The 18875-nt window shown below is 61.0% G+C and overlaps 3 protein-coding genes across 4 annotated transcripts; 2 read left to right on the top strand and 1 right to left on the bottom strand.

The window, feature by feature from the left end:
• Window positions 1-395: 395 nt before the first annotated feature.
• On the bottom strand, window positions 396-2434 carry PHYHIP (phytanoyl-CoA 2-hydroxylase interacting protein; the record flags this gene model as incomplete). The annotated part of the gene is made up of 4 exons (XM_082072640.1): window positions 396-930; window positions 1042-1159; window positions 1370-1544; window positions 2270-2434. 4 exons carry the CDS (start codon window positions 2432-2434, stop codon window positions 396-398), a joined length of 993 nt encoding a protein of 330 aa, XP_081928766.1.
• A 1760-nt stretch (window positions 2435-4194) lies between these two features.
• POLR3D (RNA polymerase III subunit D) lies at window positions 4195-7106 on the top strand. 2 transcript variants are annotated; one of them, XM_082072627.1, is made up of 9 exons: window positions 4195-4300; window positions 4602-4779; window positions 5003-5046; window positions 5206-5357; window positions 5438-5562; window positions 5637-5802; window positions 5888-6141; window positions 6227-6379; window positions 6661-7106. In XM_082072627.1, the coding sequence occupies exons 2-9, from the start codon at window positions 4615-4617 to the stop codon at window positions 6781-6783; spliced, it is 1182 nt and encodes a 393-aa protein (XP_081928753.1). In that variant the 5' UTR covers window positions 4195-4300; window positions 4602-4614; the 3' UTR covers window positions 6784-7106. The 2 variants fall into 2 exon arrangements, with proteins under 2 accessions (XP_081928753.1, XP_081928752.1); XM_082072626.1 differs by having other exon boundaries at window positions 5435-5562.
• A 764-nt stretch (window positions 7107-7870) lies between these two features.
• Window positions 7871-18540, top strand: PIWIL2 (piwi like RNA-mediated gene silencing 2; the record flags this gene model as incomplete). The annotated part of the gene is made up of 22 exons (XM_082072785.1): window positions 7871-7897; window positions 8069-8312; window positions 8399-8477; window positions 9075-9248; window positions 9336-9446; window positions 9719-9836; window positions 9949-10073; window positions 10181-10261; window positions 10592-10705; window positions 10826-11014; window positions 11115-11199; window positions 11345-11428; window positions 11553-11693; window positions 11780-11893; window positions 12744-12932; window positions 13601-13702; window positions 13792-13911; window positions 14140-14228; window positions 14417-14522; window positions 15817-16070; window positions 17088-17195; window positions 18241-18540. The coding sequence occupies 22 exons, from the start codon at window positions 7871-7873 to the stop codon at window positions 18395-18397; spliced, it is 2811 nt and encodes a 936-aa protein (XP_081928911.1). The 3' UTR covers window positions 18398-18540.
• Between the last annotated feature and the right edge of the window lie 335 nt (window positions 18541-18875).

Genomic DNA, 18875 nt, shown 5'->3' with positions numbered 1-18875 from the left:
GGGGGGGGCTCCAGCCTCCCCGTGAAGCCCTGGAGGTGTTTGGGGAGCTTGGCAGGGCCGGGGCTCCCCGGGAGCTGTGCCGTGGGGGGGGGATGCAAACCCTGGTGCAGGGGACTGGGGGGATGCAGGGGACATCGGGGAGGAAGAGGGTCCTGCAGGGGCTCAGGCCAGCGAGGATGATGCTGGTCAACCAGTCCAGGAGATGAAGGCTTCCTCCCTCCAGGCGCAGAGCGGTACCGGCTCTGCCTCCGCGCCGGGCGAGCATCCCACCGGCTCCGCAACGCCGCTATTTACACCGGCCGGGTCCCCCCGCACCCATCCAGGTCCTCAACCCAGCATCGTCCACGGGGGAAACCCGTCCCCCTGCCCGGCCCTGCCCGCGCCCCCCGCTCCCCTTAGCGCCCCACGCTGATGTTGCACGTCTTGCAGCTGGGGTCCTTTTTGGCGTTGGCGGTGGAGAGGCTCATCAGCTGGTGCCCGCTGATCTCCCCCAGCACCCCCAGGCTGAGGTCCACCGGCTCGGTGTATATGACCTCCAGGATGCTGTCCTGGGCATGGCGATACACCAGCTCGCCCTCCTCCACGCAGCACGTCAGGAACTTGTTGGAAGAAATGTCCAGCTGGGGCAAACGCTCCCGGCAGAATAGATCCCCCGAGGAACCCTTGGGCGCCAGGACCAGGACCACGTAGTGGTAAGCGGTGTACATGCAGTAGAAGTCCGCGAAGTAGAGGTTGGTGTTGGGGTTGAAGAGGCGCTGAGCCGGGATTTGGAACCGGTAGCGGCCGTAGGGCGAGTCCTGGGGGGGCTGCCCGGTGTTGAACTCGGTGTTGCAGCTGAAGAAGATGCCGTGGAGCATCCCGCTGGTGGGCGAGCCGTGGCTGCCGCTGTTGTCCTTCAGCGACGGCTTCATCACGTTCCCGCAGTGCATCCTGCGTGCGCGGGGGCCGGGGGGAGGAGGAAGGACACACACACACACACACAGGGTCAGGGGATGCGTTCCGGGTAAGGATTGAGGGGTGGGAGATTGGGGACGGGGGTACCTGACGTGCTGGAAATATTCCTTGTGCTGGTTGCGGTAGAAGACGGAGAAACGCAACATGCGGCCGGCAATGAGCTCGGCTTTCTCCTGCAGCTGGGCCAGGTGCTCCTTGGCATAATCTGGGGACGAGGACAAGGACATCAGGGCGTCTCCATCCCTCCCCGCCACCCCCCGTCGGCCCATCCCTCCCCACACCTCCCGCCTCCCACTCATCAGCTGCCGCTCCAACCCGCCCGGCTTGTGCAAGCTCCCGCCATCGCCCCCGGTTCTCCCGGTTCCCCGTCCCGGTAGCACCAGTTCGGCCGCCCCCTCCCCGCTGCCGTGCTCACCCCCGGTACAAAACTCCACCGTCTCGCTCCAGCCGGACACCAGGTACTCGCCGTCACTTTGCTTGACGGCCGTTTGCACCGCCACGCTGTACTCGGTGCGGGGGCTCAGGAACCAGTGGCCCCGCACCGTCATGGGCAGCGGCACCGCCTTGGCCACAAGTTTGGTGGGGACATCCTGTGTGACAAGGGGTGAGGGTCAGGCAGGTGGCCATCCCCCCCGCCAACCGCTGCATCCCTACCGGGGGGATGCTGCCGGGTACCACACGCTGCAAAATACCCGCGTTGGTGCTTCTGCCGGCGTTTGCCTGGCACCGAAACACCCCCAAAGCCACGTGCTGACCCCCCACTGCCCCATCACTCCCAGCCCCAAATAGCTCCCAGCAAAGCTGTTACTGGGATGGGGGCCGCAGGGTCCCTTCCCAGGGGGTCGCAGGGACCCCCCGCTCACGGTGGCATCTCGCGGTGTCAATAGGCCACCAAGCAGCACCGCAGTGCAGAGCCGTTTCTGTGGCAACGGCGGATGCTGAAGCCGGGAGATACACGGGGAAAAAGCATAAAAAATCCCACCCCCCCTTATTATTGGGGAGGAGGAAAGGAAAAAAAAACTGTTAAACATTAAATAGCATCACCCTGGCAACCGCGCTGCTAAAAACGTCCTGAATTAGTGACTCGCATCCAAGGGGAGGGGGAGCGCGAGAGGTTTGCAGCTTCGCTTCCCCGCGGGGGCTTGGGGGGTCGGTGACACCCCGGTCCGCATCCCGATCCCCTCCACAGCCACGTCCCATGGGGGAATTTGGCCTCAAATCAGCATTGGAATGGGTTATAATCCCGATTTCCCCCCAAAACCCCTTCTCCTCTCCCTGCGAAGGGGGGGCCCGCATCTCCCCCTCCCCGGCTCACCCGGTGCTTGAACTTGTTGGAGTTCTTGTTCTCCTTCTTGTTGAGGTCGATGAAGTAGTGGGTGACCCTCTCCAGGTCCCCTTTCTCCATGGCCCAAGAGATGCGGAACGAATCGCAGGTGATGTTGTTGATCTCGATATTTTTCGGGGTCGAAAGCAGCTCCATGGCCGGAGGGGCTGATCTCCTGCGGGCAAAGGGTGGCAGGACCGGGGGGGTCTTTGAGGGTGGTTTCCCAGGATGCTGAGCTTGGTTTTAGGGGTGCCGAGTGGGTGTTTTGGGGGTGCCGAGCGTGGCGGGGGTGCCCGCTGCCCACGGAGGCAGCTGCCAAGCGGGCGGCCGCCCGCGCCCGAGCCCCCGCGGCAGGAGCAGATGGCACCGGGGTGGAAAAGCAGCCGGTAGCCAGGAATAGGCAGGAGCAGGCAGCGGGGAGCCGGCAGCAAACAAGCCCGGCCGGGGAAAAGCTGCTGCGCGGGGGCCCCCGAGGTGCCGCGGGGCCCCGGCCGGTTGCCAGCGGGTGTTTCGGGGTTTGCTCAATATCGGGTGGGGAAAGAAAAACAAGGGGAGCGGAGGGAGTGCTGGGAGAGGGGAGGGTTGCACACGGGCGGTTGGCACCCGAAAAGCTGGATCCGCCTTCGCCCTGGCCCGCCGCCGCTCCGTGCCTCAGTTTCCCCCCGCGGCCGGGGCTGCGCTCGCCCCCTTGCGCCGTGGGGAGCCGCTCTGCGGGGTGGGGGCTTTGCGTGGGGGGCGCGGGGGACACTACTCGGCACCCACGGGGACACCCACCCGTGGGCGCGCACCCCCCGTGTGCGCAGAGCGGGGGGTGCAGGCGCAGCGCAGCGCCCTGCGGCGAGCCTCGCAGCCCCCCCCATAGCCACCAAACCCCCGTGTCATCCCCCGTCACCCTCAGGCAGCGCAGAAGGTCACCAATTTGGGGACAGCGTCCCCGCGCCCGGCGGAGGCGTTTTTTTTTTTTTGGGGGGGGGGGGTGGGGTGTCATCCTGCATCGGGGGCTTTGCAGGCGCATCGTGACACCCCGTGTCACCGCGTCCCCAAGCCGCGCTGAGCCGGTGCTCCCCCCGCGAAGGTAACACGATGTCCGTGGGGTTCTTACCTGGCCGTGGCGGGGGGGGGGCGGCAGGGCAGGGACCGGCAGGGCAGGCGGCCCCGGGTGGGACAGAGGATGCCGGTGGGATCGCGGTACCCGGTGATGCCGGTGCCTGCGGCTGCTGCGACCGGGATCCTCCCAGCCAGCTCGGGAATAGCGAAAACACCCTCCAGAGGAGGGGAAAAATGAGGAAAAGGAAAAAAAAAAGGGAAAAATATATATATCTGAGCAGCCAGGGGAGGCGGGGGGGGGAAAGCCTTATTCTGCCAATCGGGTGATGGGTTCTGTGCGGCGTCAGGTGATGCAGGCAGCGCGGCTCCTGCCTGCGAGGCGGGTGGGCGGCTGGGGGTGCAGCTCGTGGGTGCTCGAACCCCCAAATTGGGGTGCACTGGTTGCTGGGGGCGGGATGCTGGACACCCACGCGAGACCCCCGTGGGAAACGTGGGGGCAAAGCCCGTGTTGTTTTGCTTCTGGTGACACACTTTTGGAGAGCAAGGGTTTTTTTGGGGGTGGGAGGCGAGCACCCAAAATAAACCCTAATTGTCCCCCGGATCGCAGAGTGTGTTGGGTGCCCACGCGTGCACCCACCGTGGGGCTGTAGCCTGGTTGGCTTCCTCAGGGCTGCAGGAGACTCTGGGGGGTGTCTGTAACCCAGGCAGCCGAGGGGGCTCAAACGAAGCGATGAGTGACCCCCTCGCCCCCAGTGTCCCCCCACGCATTCCCAAGAACCGGGCACTGCCCGCCACAAAGATGGCGCCTCCACCTTCCGCATGGCTCCGGGCAGTGCCAAGCACAAAGATGGCAGCTCATTGGCGGGCTAGGGCGCGCCCTTAATCAAGATGGCGACAACGGCGTCTTTCCGGGAAGGGCGTGTCCCACAGCACGCATGCGCATTGGGCCGGCGAGCCGGTGATTGCCCGGGCAGGGTAAGGGGCGGCGTGGCGGACGTGGGGGGAGCCGGACGGGACGGGGTGCGGGGTTTTGGGGGGAGATGTGAGCGGGGGGCTGAGCCCCCTGGGGAGGGCGGTGCGATAGGACCTTGTTTGGGGGTCTGTGGAGGGGCGAGCACCCGGGGGAGGGGGATGCGGGTGGGTCCGTGGGGATGCACGGGGGGAGCCCCTTGGGGATGGAGGGAGCCCCTTGGGGAGTCGGGTGTCGGTGGGTTCTGTTTGGGGGCGCAGGGGGGCGGCTGCACCGGGTGTCCCTGACTGTGTCCCCCCCAAGCAGGGCCAGCCCGAGGATGGCGGAGGGGGGCTCGGGGGACAGCGGCTCCCCGGGCAGCCTGCGCCCGGCGCTCCCCGGGGCACGGGGGGTGCTGGGGAGGCGCCCGGCCGGCCCCCCCCTCACCCCGGGGCGCCTGCCCTCCATCCGCTCCCGGGACCTCACCCTGGGGGGCGTTAAGAAGGTGAGTACGTGGGGGTGGGATCCCCCAAACCAACCCTTTTTGGGTGACCCAGCGTCCTGCCCCATTGCTTGGGGCCCCCTGGCACAGGTGGGGTGTGAGGAGCAGCAGCCGGGGGGGATTTTGGGGTGCTCCCTGTCTGCCTCCTCCAGCCCTGCGGCCAGTTTGGTTTCTGTTGTTTTATCTCCGCTCGTGCAGCGACTTGTCCCTCCGCTCTCGTTTGCAGAAAACCTTCACCCCCAACATAATTAGCAGGAAGATCAAGGAAGAGTAAGTGGCCTCTTAAGCGTCTCCCTGTGGTGCGGAGGCGGTTTTGCCAGCGGGTACCTGCACAGTGGGGTCTTGTTGGGCAAAAAATGCCCTGAGAGGGGGAACCTGCTGCTGCAGGGGACAGGGGAGGGGGTGACAAACCACCTCCCCGCTCCCCAGGCCCAAAGAGGATGTGTCGGTCAAGAAGGAGAAGAAGGAACGGGACAGGGACCGGCAGCGTGATGGGCACGGCCGGGGCCGGGGCCGGCCCGAGGTTATCCAGTCCCACTCCATCTTCGAGCAGGGTCCTGCTGAAATGATGAAGAAAAAAGGTAACGGGAGCTGATCCCCCTTCCCTGGGGGGTTTCAGGGGCGTCCCGCTCACCCCAGGGCTGCTCCCCGCTCCCAGCAGGCTCCTGGGACAAGACGGTGGACATGGCGGACTTCGGCCCTTCCCACATCATCAACATCAAGAAGGAGAAGAGGGAGACGGACGAGGAGACGAAGCAGATCCTGCGGATGCTGCAGAAGGACGATGTGAGTGGGATCGGGACGAGGGGGCTTCAGTGGCACCGGGGCGGTGCTGAGCGTCCCCTCTCCTGTCCCTGCAGTTCCTCGATGACCCAGGGCTGAAGAACGACATCCGCAACAAGCCGGTGCAGCTGCCGCTGGCCCACTCCGGGTGGCTCTTCAAGGAGGAGGTGACAGAGCAGGATGACACCAAGCCCTGGCTGCCCAAGGAGGAGAAGATGGAGTTGGACCCCCCAGCGGTGAAAGGTGCCCTGGGGTTGGGGGGTAAACCCAGCAAAATGGGGCTGGGGGGGTTCCCCTTTCCCCGTGCCCACCGGCCGCCTCTCCCCAGTGAAAGAAGAGCCGTGTGACGAGGACCCCCAGCCCGAGCCAGCGCAAATTAAGGGCCCCCCCGGTTTTCCCCGGGACGTCTCAGTGGCCGAGCTGCTGCAGCGGCTGAGCCTGTCGCCCGAGGAGGAGCTACTGTTCCTGCAGCTGCCCGACACGCTGCCCGGCCAGCCCCCCACCCACGACACCAAACCCATCAAGACGGAGCTGCAGAACGAGGACGGGCAGGTGGTGGTGGTGAAGCAGGAGAAAAGCCAGGTAGGGGCTCCAGGGGGTGGATGTGGGACAGTGGGGTGATGTCCCACGGCGATGTCCCCCCCACGTCCCACCGTGTCGCTCGCAGGAGGCAAGGCAGGCGGAGAACACCTGCACCCTGGCAGACCTCCCCGAGGGGCAGGTGGGGAAACTGCTCGTCCGCAAGTCGGGAAAAGTGCAGCTGGTGCTGGGAAAAGTGACCCTGGACGTGACCATGGGGACCCCCTGCTCCTTCCTGCAGGTATGTGGGGGTGCTGGGGACCTGATCCCTGAGAGAGCCCCTAGGTGGGGGTCCCTGGGACCATGGGGGGAGCAGGGTTGTGCTGTTACTTTGGGGATGGGGGTGGCAGCGGTGGAAGGATCCTGCTCTTGTGTCCCCCTGCTACCCGCACCCTGGGGACATCTCCTCCAGGACATGCAGCCCCCCCAAAGCAGGCAGGGACCTCAGTCTTTCTCCCCCCGTGGTTAAAGGATTTCCCATGGGAATGGGGTGCTCATGGGTGTCTCCCCCCTCCGGAACAGGAGCTGGTGTCCGTCGGCATCGGGGACAACCGGACGGGCGAGATGATTGTCCTGGGCCACGTGAAGCACAAGCTGGTGTGTTCCCCGGACTTCGAGGCTCTGCTGGAGCACCGGCACCGATAGCCCTGGGGGCGTGAGCCCCACAGCCCGTGGGGACAATCCCTGCACAGCTCAGGGACCCTGGCTCTGTCCTCAGCCCCCCAGCACTGCGTTGGGCACACAGAGGTGTTTTCTGTGGATGCCGGGGAGCTCTAATGGAGCAGCAGCGGGGCTGGGGGCTCCAGCTCTGTCCCGCTGCCCCCCCGTACAAAACACACAGGGGCTGTTGCTGCCTCCATCTCACAGGTTGGGGAGAACGTGGTGTCCCCTCTGGCTCTCCAGCGGCCACACACACGCTGGGGAGCAAGACACATGCTTGGGGTGAGAAATGGAGAATAAAAGCTGTTTTTCCCCCTATGGGGGCTGCTCTGTCTCGTTCTGTGTCCCTGCTCTCCTCCACGGTGCCACCATCAGCCTCCGCCCCGTGCCACTTGCCCGGCCGGTTGCCACCAGCTCCGTGCTGGCACATGGGGCCATGTCCTTGGCCACTTACCTGCTGGCAGGGGGGTGGGACCCCCCCAGGGACCAGTGCTGGCCCTGGGCACCACTGCAGTGTTAGAGGCCAATGAGTGGCCACTGCCACATCCCCACCATGGGGGCAAGAGTCTGCGTGTCTTGCTGGGGGGGTCAGCATCACCCAGCCACCCACCGTTGTGGAACCAAATCCTCCCCATGTGTCCCCCGCAAGGTAGGGAAGCACCAATTGCCTGTGTAGAATGGGGCTGGGGCTGAACATGACCTTCTGCTATGGCCCCCTCTGCCCCATCCCATCTTACCCTTCACCCCATTTTACCCCCCATTCCATCCCCCATTCCATCCCATCTTATGCCCCTCCTGCCCAACCTTATCCCCCCACCCCATGCCATTTTATCGCTTTATTTCATCCCATCTCTACCTCCACTACTGCTCCGTTCCATTTTCCCACCATTCCCCCCATTTTCCCCCCCTTTTCTCCGCATTTCCCCCCGTTTTCCCCCGTGTTCCACCCCATTTTCCCCCATTCCCCTCCTCACGCCCCCTCCCCATTCCCCTCCGCCTCTGTCCGCGGTGCTGAAGCCCCTCGCCGAGGGGCGTGGCCATTGCCCCGCCCACCTAAGGGGCGTGGTCCGGGATGTGTGGGCGTGTCCGCGCCTGTGCAGTGCGGCGTGCGGTGGCGCGCCCGGCTCTCCCGCCCGCCTAAGGGGCGTGGTCTCCTGTGTGAGGGCGTGTCCGAGCCTGCGCAGTGCAGCGCACGGTGGCATGCCCGGCTCTCCCGCCCACCAAAGGGGCGTGGTCCGGGGGGGGGTGTGGGCGTTCCGCGCCTGCGCAGTGCGGCGTGCGGCGGCGTGCCCGGCGCTCCCGCCGGTTCCTCGACGGGTTGCCCATGGATCCCCCGCGGCCCTTCCGCCTGCCCGGCCCCGCCGCGGGCCCCGCTCCCCCGGCCAGGCTGCGGGGGCTCCCGGGCCGCGCTCAGCGCCTGGCCCACCCCGAGCCGCCGCTGTCCGCCATGCTGTGCGAGCTGGGGCTGGGCGAGCGGCCCTGCCCGCCGCTGGAGGCGGGGGACTGGCCCATGGGTGGGTGCTTGTGCCCGGGCGGGGGGGTCGGGGAGGCCCGGCCAGTCCCCTCTCACTGCTCGTTGTCCCCTTTCTCTGTGCCACAGGTGTGGAGGAGGCTCTGGCACGGCCCAGCCTGGCCGTGGAGGATGAGGAGGGGTTGGTGGCACTTCCCACACGTGGGCGGTGAGTCCCAGTGTCCCCATGACCCCATATCCCTGTGTCCCCGTATCCCTGTGTCCCTATGGCCCCGTATCCCCACTCCTGAGTCCTTCTGTTGGTTTATTTGCGGCTGCTGTGGCCAGCAGGCCCAGGGCAGTGACTGTCCCTGCGTTGGGCACTGGGGAGGCCAAACCTCCAATCCTGGGGGCAGTTCTGGGCCCCTCAGGACAAGAGAGACCTTGAGGTGCTGGAGCGAGTGGAGAGAAGGGAACGGAGCTGGTGAGGGGCCGGAGCACAAGTGTGATGGAGCGGCTGAGGGACCTGGAGGGTTCAGCTGGAGAACAGGAGCTGAGGGGAGACCTTCTGATCCCTGAACTGCCTGAAAGGAGCTTGGAGCCAGGGGGGTCGGGCTCTGCTCCCCAGGAACAAGCGCCCGGAGCAGAGGAAACGGCCTCAAGTTGCCCAGGGGAGGTTGAGGTTGGAAATTTGGGAACACCCACTGCATGGGAGGGGTCTGCACCAGGGCTGTGGGGAGGGCTGTCACCGGGGGGCTGCAGCCGGGATGCTGCCGGCGTGTCCCCAGCGTGCCGGGACTCACCTCTGCCCGCACCGGGGACGCAGGATCCTGTGGCGGGGCAGAGGGGACGCGCTGCCCGTGCCCTCCGGCAGAGACGCGGCCGTGCCGTCCCGCGGGAAGCCCAGCGTCACCACCACACCCGTGCTGCGCCCGCCGGGATCCCGGCCCTCCTGGCCGCCCACGTCCACCCCAGCGCGCCCCCAGCCTGCCAGCAAACCGTGAGTGAAGCGTTTGTGAGCCCCCACCCGGCATTTTGGGGTCTGAACGCTGGCTGGGGTCACGACTGGCCACTCTGTCTGTCCTAGCACACCGGGGACGAAGCCAGTGGCGAAGGGAACCACTGTATCCGTGGGGCTGAACTCGGTTAAAATCCACTGCCAGAACGAAGCCGTCTACCAGTACCACGTCACCTTCAGGTACTGGCCTGGGGCTGGGAAGCCGGGGTCCCCCACAGCCCCTCGGAGGGTGGGTGTCCCTGCTCTGTCTCCCCTCCCTCCACGTCCGTCCCTCTGTCCCAGTAGCCACTAGATGGAGTGTCCGTCGCACCGTGGGCAGAGCCGCTGCAGCGCAGCAAAGCAAATCAGCTCCAGCTTTTCCCCCTCGAGGGGTTTTTGGGGTCGCAAGCCGGGGGCAGAGAGGGGTTGGAGGGCTGAGGGTTTGCCAGATGATGTGTCCCCATCTCCGGCAGCCCCGAGGTGGAGTGCAGGAGCATGCGCTTCGCTATGCTGAAGGAGCACCGGGAGGTGACCGGGGACGTCACTGCGTTCGATGGCTCCATCCTCTTCCTGCCCATCCTGCTCCCCCAGGTGAGGGACAACATGACCCACCCCTTGGTGAGGTTGTTTTAGCCAATTTGGGGGCGTGGGGAAGCCCCCCCCGGGTGTGAGAGCATCCCTAATGCCCCATGTCGCCCTGCAGACCGTCAGACTGAAGACGCAGAGGAGAAGTGACAGCGAGGAGGTGGCCATCACCATCCAGATGACCAAGGTCCTTGAGCCCAGCTCGGATCTCTGCATCCCCTTTTACAACGTGGTTTTCCGGAGGTGAGGGGCAGCAGAGACTCTACTCAGACTCCAAGGAGAACACCCCCCTCCTCCTCCTCCTCCCTCTGAGCCTGAGCCCATCCTGCTTTTATTTCTCTTTTTTCTAGGGTGATGAGAATCTTAGATCTGAAGCTTGTCGGGAGAAACTTCTTTGAACCCAGCCAGGCCACCATAGTTCAACATTACAGGTGGGTGCCGACACCTTTTCCTCCTGGCGCTTCCCAAGCGCGTGAGAGCGAGACGGGAACGTCCCCGTCACCCCTGGCAGCAGCGCGAGGCTGGAAATTCAGGAGTCTTTGCCAGGTCGGCTCTCTTGGCCGCCTCCGGTTAGCCTGACCTCAGGGCGCCTGTTTGCTGCGGCGCGATTCAGGGGTTATTAGCTGGAATCTGGCAGCCAGTTGGGAAATAAATCCCTGTGGGTTCTGAGAGCTCCTTGGCGAGAGGGCCGGCTGGCCGGCTCCTCTGGCAGCTCTGGTTCCAACCCCGGCGCCGTTGGGCACCTTCTCCTCTGGGCACAGGCTGCAGATTTGGCCGGGATACTCCGTCAGCATCCGCAAGAAAGACGGCGGCCTCTTCCTCTTGGTCAACTCCATCCACAAAGTCGTCCGCAGCGATTCCGTCCTGAATTGCATGTAAGGGAGAAGGGGGAGAATTGGCAGCCGCGGTCGCCGGTGCCGTTTGCCAAAAGATGGTTTGGTTTTGGGGCAGCATGGGCTGGGAGCATCACCACAAGCGTCTCCTCCTTGTTGCAGGCACAGCATCTACAAGCAAGACCCCAACAGCTTCCAGGACGAGTGCACCAAGCAGCTGGTGGGCAGCGTGGTCATCACCCGCTACAACAACCGCACCTACCGCGTGGACGACATCGACTGGAACAAGACCCCAAGGGACAAATTCACGCTGGCAAGCGGCGAGGAGGTCGCGTTTGTGGACTACTACCGGTAGGAACCTGCCGGCGCATCCTTTGGGATGAGTGTCTTTGATGCCCGAGGGGCAGGAATATCTCACCTGATGCCATGTCCGGGATGTTTTATTTTCCAGCAAAGCCTACGGGATCACAATCAAGGAGCTGGACCAGCCGCTGCTCATCCACAGGCCCAGGGAAAAGCAGATGCCGGATGGGAGGGTGAGCAAGACACAGACCTAGGGAGGGGAGATTGAGACCCAGGGTCTTTTCTTGGCTCCTCCAGCCCCTATCCTGCCCATAGTTTGGGGGTTCAGGGCTTGCAGCCCCCCTGGGGGGCTGACAGTGCCTGCTCCCCTCCCTGCAGCGTCAGCTGGACATGGTCCTGCTGGTGCCGGAGCTCACCTTCATGACCGGCATCCCCGAGATGAAGAACAGCCGAATGTTGAAGGTCAGAGCACGTTTGATGGCCCCTGCTCCCCCGAGAGCTGAGCTGCGGCTTGGGGGAGCTCGGAGCCCCCAAATCACACCTTGGGAGGGTTCCCCAACCCTCGTCCCATGCCCGCCCGCTGCAGGACGTGACGCGGGAGATGCTGCAGAGCCCCAGCCAGCACTACGCCAGCCTCACCAACCTCCTGCGCAGGATCAAGGACAACGCGGACGCCTCGGGGGAGCTGATGCGCTGGGGGCTCCACCTGGACCCCGACATCCACTGGGTAAGGGCTCTGGGGGGGCGCAGACTCTGATATGTGCCCCCCAAAACAGAGGCACTGGCTGCACCGGTGGTTTCTGCCCCATTTAGACGCAGGGCCGTGTCCTACCCATGGAGAGGATCAACCTGCGGTACAGCTCGTTCATCCCCAACGAGGAGCTGAGCTGGAACAAGGAGATCACGCAAGAAGCCCCGATCTCGGCGGTGAGCCCCCCCGGCTTGGCCCTCGCAACAATATCCCCTTGTTTGAAAACCGGGCTGGGTTTTCTTAGTGCTGGCATCCCGGCTGAGCTCACTGGAGCTAAAACCTTTCCCTTGTTTATATTGGCTCCACGCTGTTTTTCCGAAGGGCGTTAGAGGTACGTGGCCGTGTCCTCCTCTTGGAGAGGCTCAAGGCTCTCAGAGCGCAGCAGTCGGATATTTTCATGCGCCTTTTACTTTTCTCTCAGGCTGCTTTGCCTCTCCTGAATTTCCCCCAGCTGGCAACCGTGTGGTTGGGCCCCGAGTCCAGGGCTGTCCTCGTCTCCCTCTGCATCATCCTCTCTTCCTCTCCCTCTGCATCATCCTCTCTTCCTCTCCCTCTCCATCATCCACTCTTCCTCTCCCTCTCCATCTTGCTCTCGATCCCCTCTCCATCTTGCTCTCGATCCCCCCTCCATCATGATCCCCCCTCCATCATGATCCCCCCTCCATCATGATCCCCTCTCCCCCTCCATCATGATCCCCTCTCCCCCTCCATCATGATCCCCTCTCCCCCTCCATCATGATCCCCTCTCCCCCTCCATCATCATCCCCTCTCCCCCTCCATCATCATCCCCTCTCCCCCTCCATCATCATCCCCTCTCCCCCTCCATCATCATCCCCTCTCCCCCTCCATCATCATCCCCTCTCCCCCTCCATCATCATCCCCTCTCCCCCTCCATCATCATCCCCTCTCCCCCTCCATCATCATCCCCTCTCCCCCTCCATCATCATCCCCTCTCCCCCTCCATCATCATCCCCTCTCCCCCTCCATCATCATCCCCTCTCCCTCTCCATCATCATCCCCTCCCAGATCTCCATGAACTACTGGGTGCTGGTTTACCCCAAGCGGCTGCAGGACGTGTCCAGGGAGCTGACGGCCACCATGGAGCGCTCCTGCGGCTCCGTGGGCATGCACGTGGGCCCGCCCGCCATTCTGGAGCTGAAGGACGACCGCATCGAGACCTACACCAAGACCATCCGGGGCATTTTGGGGAGCGAGGTGAGGAGCGGGGGGTTTGGGGCTCGGTTTGCACGCGTCGTGGTTTAACCCGAGCTGGCAATGCAGCCACTCACTCACTCCTTCCCCAAACAGGGGAGAGAATCAAAAGGGAAGGGTTGAGATAAACACAGTTTCATGAAATAAAATACTAATACACTACTAGTAAATATATATATAAAATAGAAATGAAATACTCAAGGCAATTCCTCACGAACACGCTGAGCAGCCGGTCCCAGGAAAACAGCACCTGGTCCCAAAGCCGATCCCGGAGAGAGAAAAGAGGGAAAAAGGCAGAAAGGCTCAGAGGCCTCTGCAAAATGGCAAAAAGATGAACGAAATGTAATGGTGATGGGATGGAACTCTCTCATTGCTCAGTCTGGGTGTCAGTCCACCCATCCATCCCCTTCCTCGCTGCCTCACACCTGCGGGCAGAGCTCAGCGTGCCCGTGGCGCTCAGACCAGAGCAATTAAACACATTAACCCTGTGCTGGGCTGTTATCTCTGGCTCTCAAAGTCCAAATAATGAGTGTGGAAAGGTTTCTAACCGCATGAAGAAAATTAACCCATTTTCAGTCAAACTGGCACCACGTGTCCGAGGGGGAGGGGGGGTTGGGCGGGTTTTTGGGTGCTGTGGTGCGTCGCCCTCGCCGTGCCGCGTTTCTCCGCAGGACAAGGTGCAGCTGGTCCTGTGCATCATCTCCGGCAACCGCGATGATCTGTACGCGGCCATCAAGAAGCTTTGCAGCATCCAGTCCCCGGTGCCCTCCCAGGTGGGCTCAATGGGCAGAGACCACCAGCGCGGGGAAGCCGTGAGCATCTCCAACATCATTTTTGCCTCTATTTTTCCCCACTGCTATAGGTCATCAACGCCCAGACCCTCATGGGGCCGGTGGGGAAGATGAGGAGCGTGGTGCAGAAAGTGCTGCTGCAGATCAACTGCAAGCTGGGCGGCGAGCTCTGGGGGGTCGATATCCCCCTGGTAAGGAGGGAAAAACGAACAACAACCACTTGGCACACGCGTGCAATGAGTTTGCACACTCTGGGATGTAAACTTGCAATCACAGCCTTCCCACTGAGGTTGTAGATGAACAAGGGTTGGGGCTGGTGTCTCCTCTTTTTTGTCGCACAACGTCCCTCGCAGCGGGAGGGAACTGGGGCTGATTTATCCCAAACTCCCACCTGCCTCTTATTTTCTCCCCCTGCTCAGAAACAGCTGATGGTCGTCGGCATGGACGTCTACCACGGCCACAACAGAGGGCTGCGCTCCGTCATCGGCTTCGTGGCCAGCATGAACCCGTACGTACTCCCCAAAAATTGGGGGGTGGTTTTCCACCTCTTTGCTTGGAAACCGGTGATGCTGGTGCCACCCCATGTTTATTTCGGGTGTTGCTGGGGTCGGTTTTGCATTTGCACGACGCCTGGGTGGACTTTGGCGAGATGGGGAGGTTTCCACCTGAATTTTGTGCCCCCTTTTCCATCCCCAGCGTCCTCACCAAGTGGTATTCGCGGGTGGTGTTCCAGATGCCGCAGCAGGAGATCGCCGACAGCCTGCGCCTCTGCCTGGCCGATGCCCTCCAGCACTTCTACGAGGTGACCCCCAGCCCTATCCAAAACCCCCCAAAGCGAGGGGAAAACACCCCAAATTCCCCACCTGGGGTACGTGCGGGCGAGCAAGCGCCCTCGGCAGCCTTTGGACTGGATGTGGCGCCCGCGGCCACGCACACCGGGGACGTTTCACCCTTATCTGTTGAACGTGCAAACCGGCTCGGGGGATTAGTTTGTGCTGGAGGAAAAGCCGCGTTACACCCCTGCCCGGATCAGCGCCGAATTACCAAAGCCCGGCCTCTTGTCCCCAGCGTGAGAAACGCCGCGTGTGCTGGGACAGTGGCCACGACCCCCTCCTGGGTGTTTTCCCATCCATTTGCGGGTGGGAAAGGTGAATTTTTGTGCAAACTGGGAGTTCGGTTCCCAATGGGATTAGCGCCAACGCCACCTCTGCTTTACAACTTGTTTTGAAACGCATTTTGCTGAGGGTTTGAATTCACAACCTTAAATCTCCTTGAGTTGGGGGCTTGGTGGGCACCAGGACACGCGTCTCCATTCACCGGAGCGTGTGGGGTAAAAAACACTGATTTTTTCACAGTATCACAGAATGTCAGGGATTGGAAGGGACCTCAAAAGCTCATCCAGTCCAATCTCCCTGCTGGAGCAGGAACACCCAGATGAGGTTACACAGGAAGGTGTCCAGGCGGGTTGGAATGTCTGCACAGAAGGAGACTCCACAACCCCCTGGGCAGCCTGGGCCAGTGTCTGTCACCCTTACTGAGAAGAAGTTTTTTCTCAAATTTAAGTGGAACCTCTTGTGTTCCAGCTTGATCCCATTACCCCTTGTCCTATCATTGTTTGCCACCGAGAAGAGCCTGGCTCCATCCTCGTGGCACTCACCCTTTAGATATTTATAAACATTAATAAGGTCCCCCCTCAGTCTCCTCTTCTCCAAGCTAAAGAGCCCCAGCTCCTCAGCCTTTCCTCACCCGGGAGATGCTCCACTCCCTTCAGCATCTTTGTTGCCCTGCGCTGGACTCTCTGCAGCAGTTCCCTGTCCTGCTGGAACTGAGGGGCCACAACTGGACACAAGATTCCAGGTGTGGTCTCCCCAGGGCAGAGCAGAGGGGCAGGAGAACCTCTCTGACCTACTGACCACCCCCTTCTAACCCACCCCAGGTCCCATTGGCTTCCTGGCCACAAGGGCCCAGTGCTGGCTCATGGTCACCCTGCTGTCCCCAGGACCCCCAGGTCCCTTTCCCTACGCTGCTCTCTAATATGTAATTTCCCAAGCTATACTGGAACCTGTTTCCCATATTTCCCGTATTTCCTGGCCCAGATGAACCACTGCCTGCCCCAGAAGCTGGTGGTGTACCGGGACGGCGTGTCCGACAGCCAGCTCGACACCGTGCTCAAGTATGAGATCCCGCAGATGCAGAGATGCTTCGAGACCTTCGAGAGCTACCAGCCGCGCATGGCCGTGCTGGTGGTGCAGAAGCAGCTCAGCACCAACTTCTACAGCGGCGCAGCCGAGCCCTTCACGGCCCCCCCGCCCGGCACCGTCATCGACCACACGGTCACCAGCTCCCAGTGGTGAGTGGCGGCGGCCACAAGGATTTTGGGAGGGTTTGGGGGGGGGAGGTGCGTGGGGTGCGCAGGGAAAGACAATGGGGGTGCGAAATAAGGCAAAAAATGGTGTGCAAGAAACCCTCCAAAAAATAGGCGTGCAAAAAAAAAGACCCCAAAAACCTAGTGTGCAAAAACACCAGAAAATGGTGTGCAAAACCCCCCAAAAACTGGTGTGCAATAAAAGCCCTTGTGGGAAAAAAAGCCACCCATGTGTGCAAAGCAAAAAAACCCCTTGTGTGCAATAAAAACCATTGTGGGCAATAAAACCCCTTTATGTGCAAAAAAACCCCTTGTGGCCAAAAAAACCCCTTTATGTGCAAAAACCCCTTTATGTGCAAAAACCCCCTTGTGTGCAAAAAAAACCCTTGTGGGCAAAGAAACCCCATGTGTGCAAAAAAACCCTTTATGTGCAAAAAAACCCTTGTGGGCAATAAAACCCCTTGTGTGCACAAAACCCACTTGTGTGCAATAAACCCCTTGTGGGCAAAAAAAAACCCTTTATGTGCAAAAAAAACCCTTTATGTGCAAAAACCCCTTTATGTGCAAAAACCCCCTTGTGGGCAATAAAACCCCTTGTGTGCAAAAAAACCCTTTATGTGCAAAAACCCCTTGTGTGCAAAAACCCCCCTTTATGTGCATAAACCCCCTTGTGTGAAAAAAAAAAAACCCACCATGTGTGCAAAACAAACTTTGTGGGGAAAAAACCAACCATCCTGGTGTGCAAAACCAGGGTGCTGGTGTGCAAAACCAACCACCCTGGTGTGCAAAACCAGGGTGCTGGTGTGCAAAACCAACCATCCTGGTGTGCAAAACCAGGGTGCTGGTGTGCAAAACCAACCACCCTGGTGTGCAAAACCAGGGTGCTGGTGTGCAAAACCAACCATCCTGGTGTGCAAAACCACCCTGGTGTGCAAAACCAACCACCCTGGTGTGCAAAACCAGGGTGCTGGTGTGCAATGGGGCACCTTGTGTTGGTCCCAGGCAGGACTTCTTTCTGCTGGCGCACCGGTCGCGCCAGGGCTGCAGCGTCCCCACGCGCTACGTCTGCGTGCTCAACACGGCCCAGCTCAGCGCCGAGCACCTGCAGAGGTGAGCACAGCACCCCAAAAACGGGGGGGCCCTGAAATACCCCCCCGGCTTCAGAGGGAGGGCGGGAGGTGCTGGGTGAGGATGCTCTTTGGGTGAACTGGGTTCCGCGGGTTGCGCCCGTTTTGCCTCGTTTCTAGGGGGAAATAATTAGTTGGGAGGGTGATAAGGGGGTAATTTAAAGGGTGGGGAAGGGAATTAATTGCAAGGGTGCGGAGGAAAATGTGGGGCACCCGGCGCTGGGCTGGGGGACCCCGTGGAGGGGCTGAGGGTGCAAACGCGGCTTAATTGGTACTTGGGTAATGAAGGTGATGGGCTGGAATCGGCACCCAGAGCCTGGGGGAGTCGGGGGGAGGAAATGGGGAAATCAGGGGGAAAGAAAATGGGGAAATGGGGAAATTACAGGGAAGAAAATGGTGAAATGGTGAAATTGGGAGGAAGAAAATGGTGAAATGGTGGAATTGGGAGGAAGAAAATGGGGAAATTAGAGGGAAGAAAATGGTGAAATGGCAAAATTAGGGGGAAGAAAATGGTGAAATGGTGAAATTGGGGGGAAGAAAATGGTGAAATGGTGGAATTTAGGGAAAGAAAATGGTGGAATTCGGGGGAAGAAAATGGTGAAATGGTGGAATTTAGGGAAAGAAAATGGTGAAATTGGGGGGAAAGAAAATGGTGAAATTAGGGGGAAAGAAAATGGTGAAATGGGAAAATCAGAGGTGAAAAAAATGGTGAAATGGTGGAATTGGGGGGAAGAAAATGGTGAAATGGTGGAATTGGGGGAAAGAAAATGGTGAAATGGTGGAATTGGGGGAAAGAAAATGGTGAAATGGTGGAATTGGGGGAAAGAAAATGGTGAAATGGTGGAATTGGGGGAAAGAAAACGGTGAAATGGGGAAATCAGAGATAAAGAAAATGGTGAAATTGGGGGTGAAAAACCACCCGTGGGAGGAGGTTTGGGGGTCAGCGCTGCTGCAGGGAGGAGGATCCTCCCCAAAGCTGCGTCGTGGGGGTGTCCCAGAGCACTAATGTCCCTTCCTGTTGTCCCCAGGTTGACGTTCAAGCTGTGTCACCTGTACTGGAACTGGCCGGGCACCGTGCGCGTCCCAGCGCCCTGCAAGTACGCGCACAAGCTGGCGTTCCTGGCCGGCCAGGTCCTGCACCACGAGCCCGGCGCTCAGCTCCGCGACAGGCTCTTCTTCCTATAGCCGCCCGCTGGCAACGGGGGGACAGCGCGAGTTTGGGGTTCCGCACCCCCGCGAGCTCAGGGTTGGAGTCCCTTACATGCGGGGGGTTTGTGTGTTTAATTTATTCATACGCTTGGGTTCACGGTTGGGTTGAGGAGGATGCTCGGGGGGTACCCGGAGCCACCAGGGTTTGGTTTCCAGTCCCTCCCAGCAAAGGGATGGGAGCAAATAAGCCCTAAAAGCGGCGCAGCCCAGCCCTGCAAATCCAAACATTGCTGTTGGTTTTCCCCCAAATCCAAGGTTGCTTCTATTTCTCCACAAATCCAAAGATTTATCATATTTTTTTTCCCCCAAATCCAAAGATTTATGCTATTTTTTCCCCCCAAAATCCAAATATTTTGGGTATTATTTCCCCCCCAAATCCAAAGATTTGTGCTATTTTTTCCTCCAAAATCAAAAGATTTGTGGTATTATTTCCCCCCCAAAATCCAAAGATTTC

Source organism: Streptopelia decaocto, assembly GCF_964273445.1.
Source record: "Streptopelia decaocto genome assembly, chromosome: 25".
NCBI lineage: Eukaryota > Metazoa > Chordata > Aves > Columbiformes > Columbidae > Streptopelia > Streptopelia decaocto.
The sequence above is the reverse complement of the archived record's forward strand: the minus strand, read 5'-3'. Positions and strand labels throughout refer to the sequence as shown.

Coding starts and splice junctions, on each gene's coding strand:
- POLR3D (XM_082072626.1), top strand. CDS start 4,615: ATGGCGGAGGGGGGCTCGGGGGACAGCGGCTCCCCGGGCAGCCTGCGC. Junction 5,563..5,636: donor GGATGCTGCAGAAGGACGAT/GTGAGTGGGATC, acceptor CTGTCCCTGCAG/TTCCTCGATGACCCAGGGCT. Junction 6,380..6,660: donor CCCCCTGCTCCTTCCTGCAG/GTATGTGGGGGT, acceptor CCTCCGGAACAG/GAGCTGGTGTCCGTCGGCAT.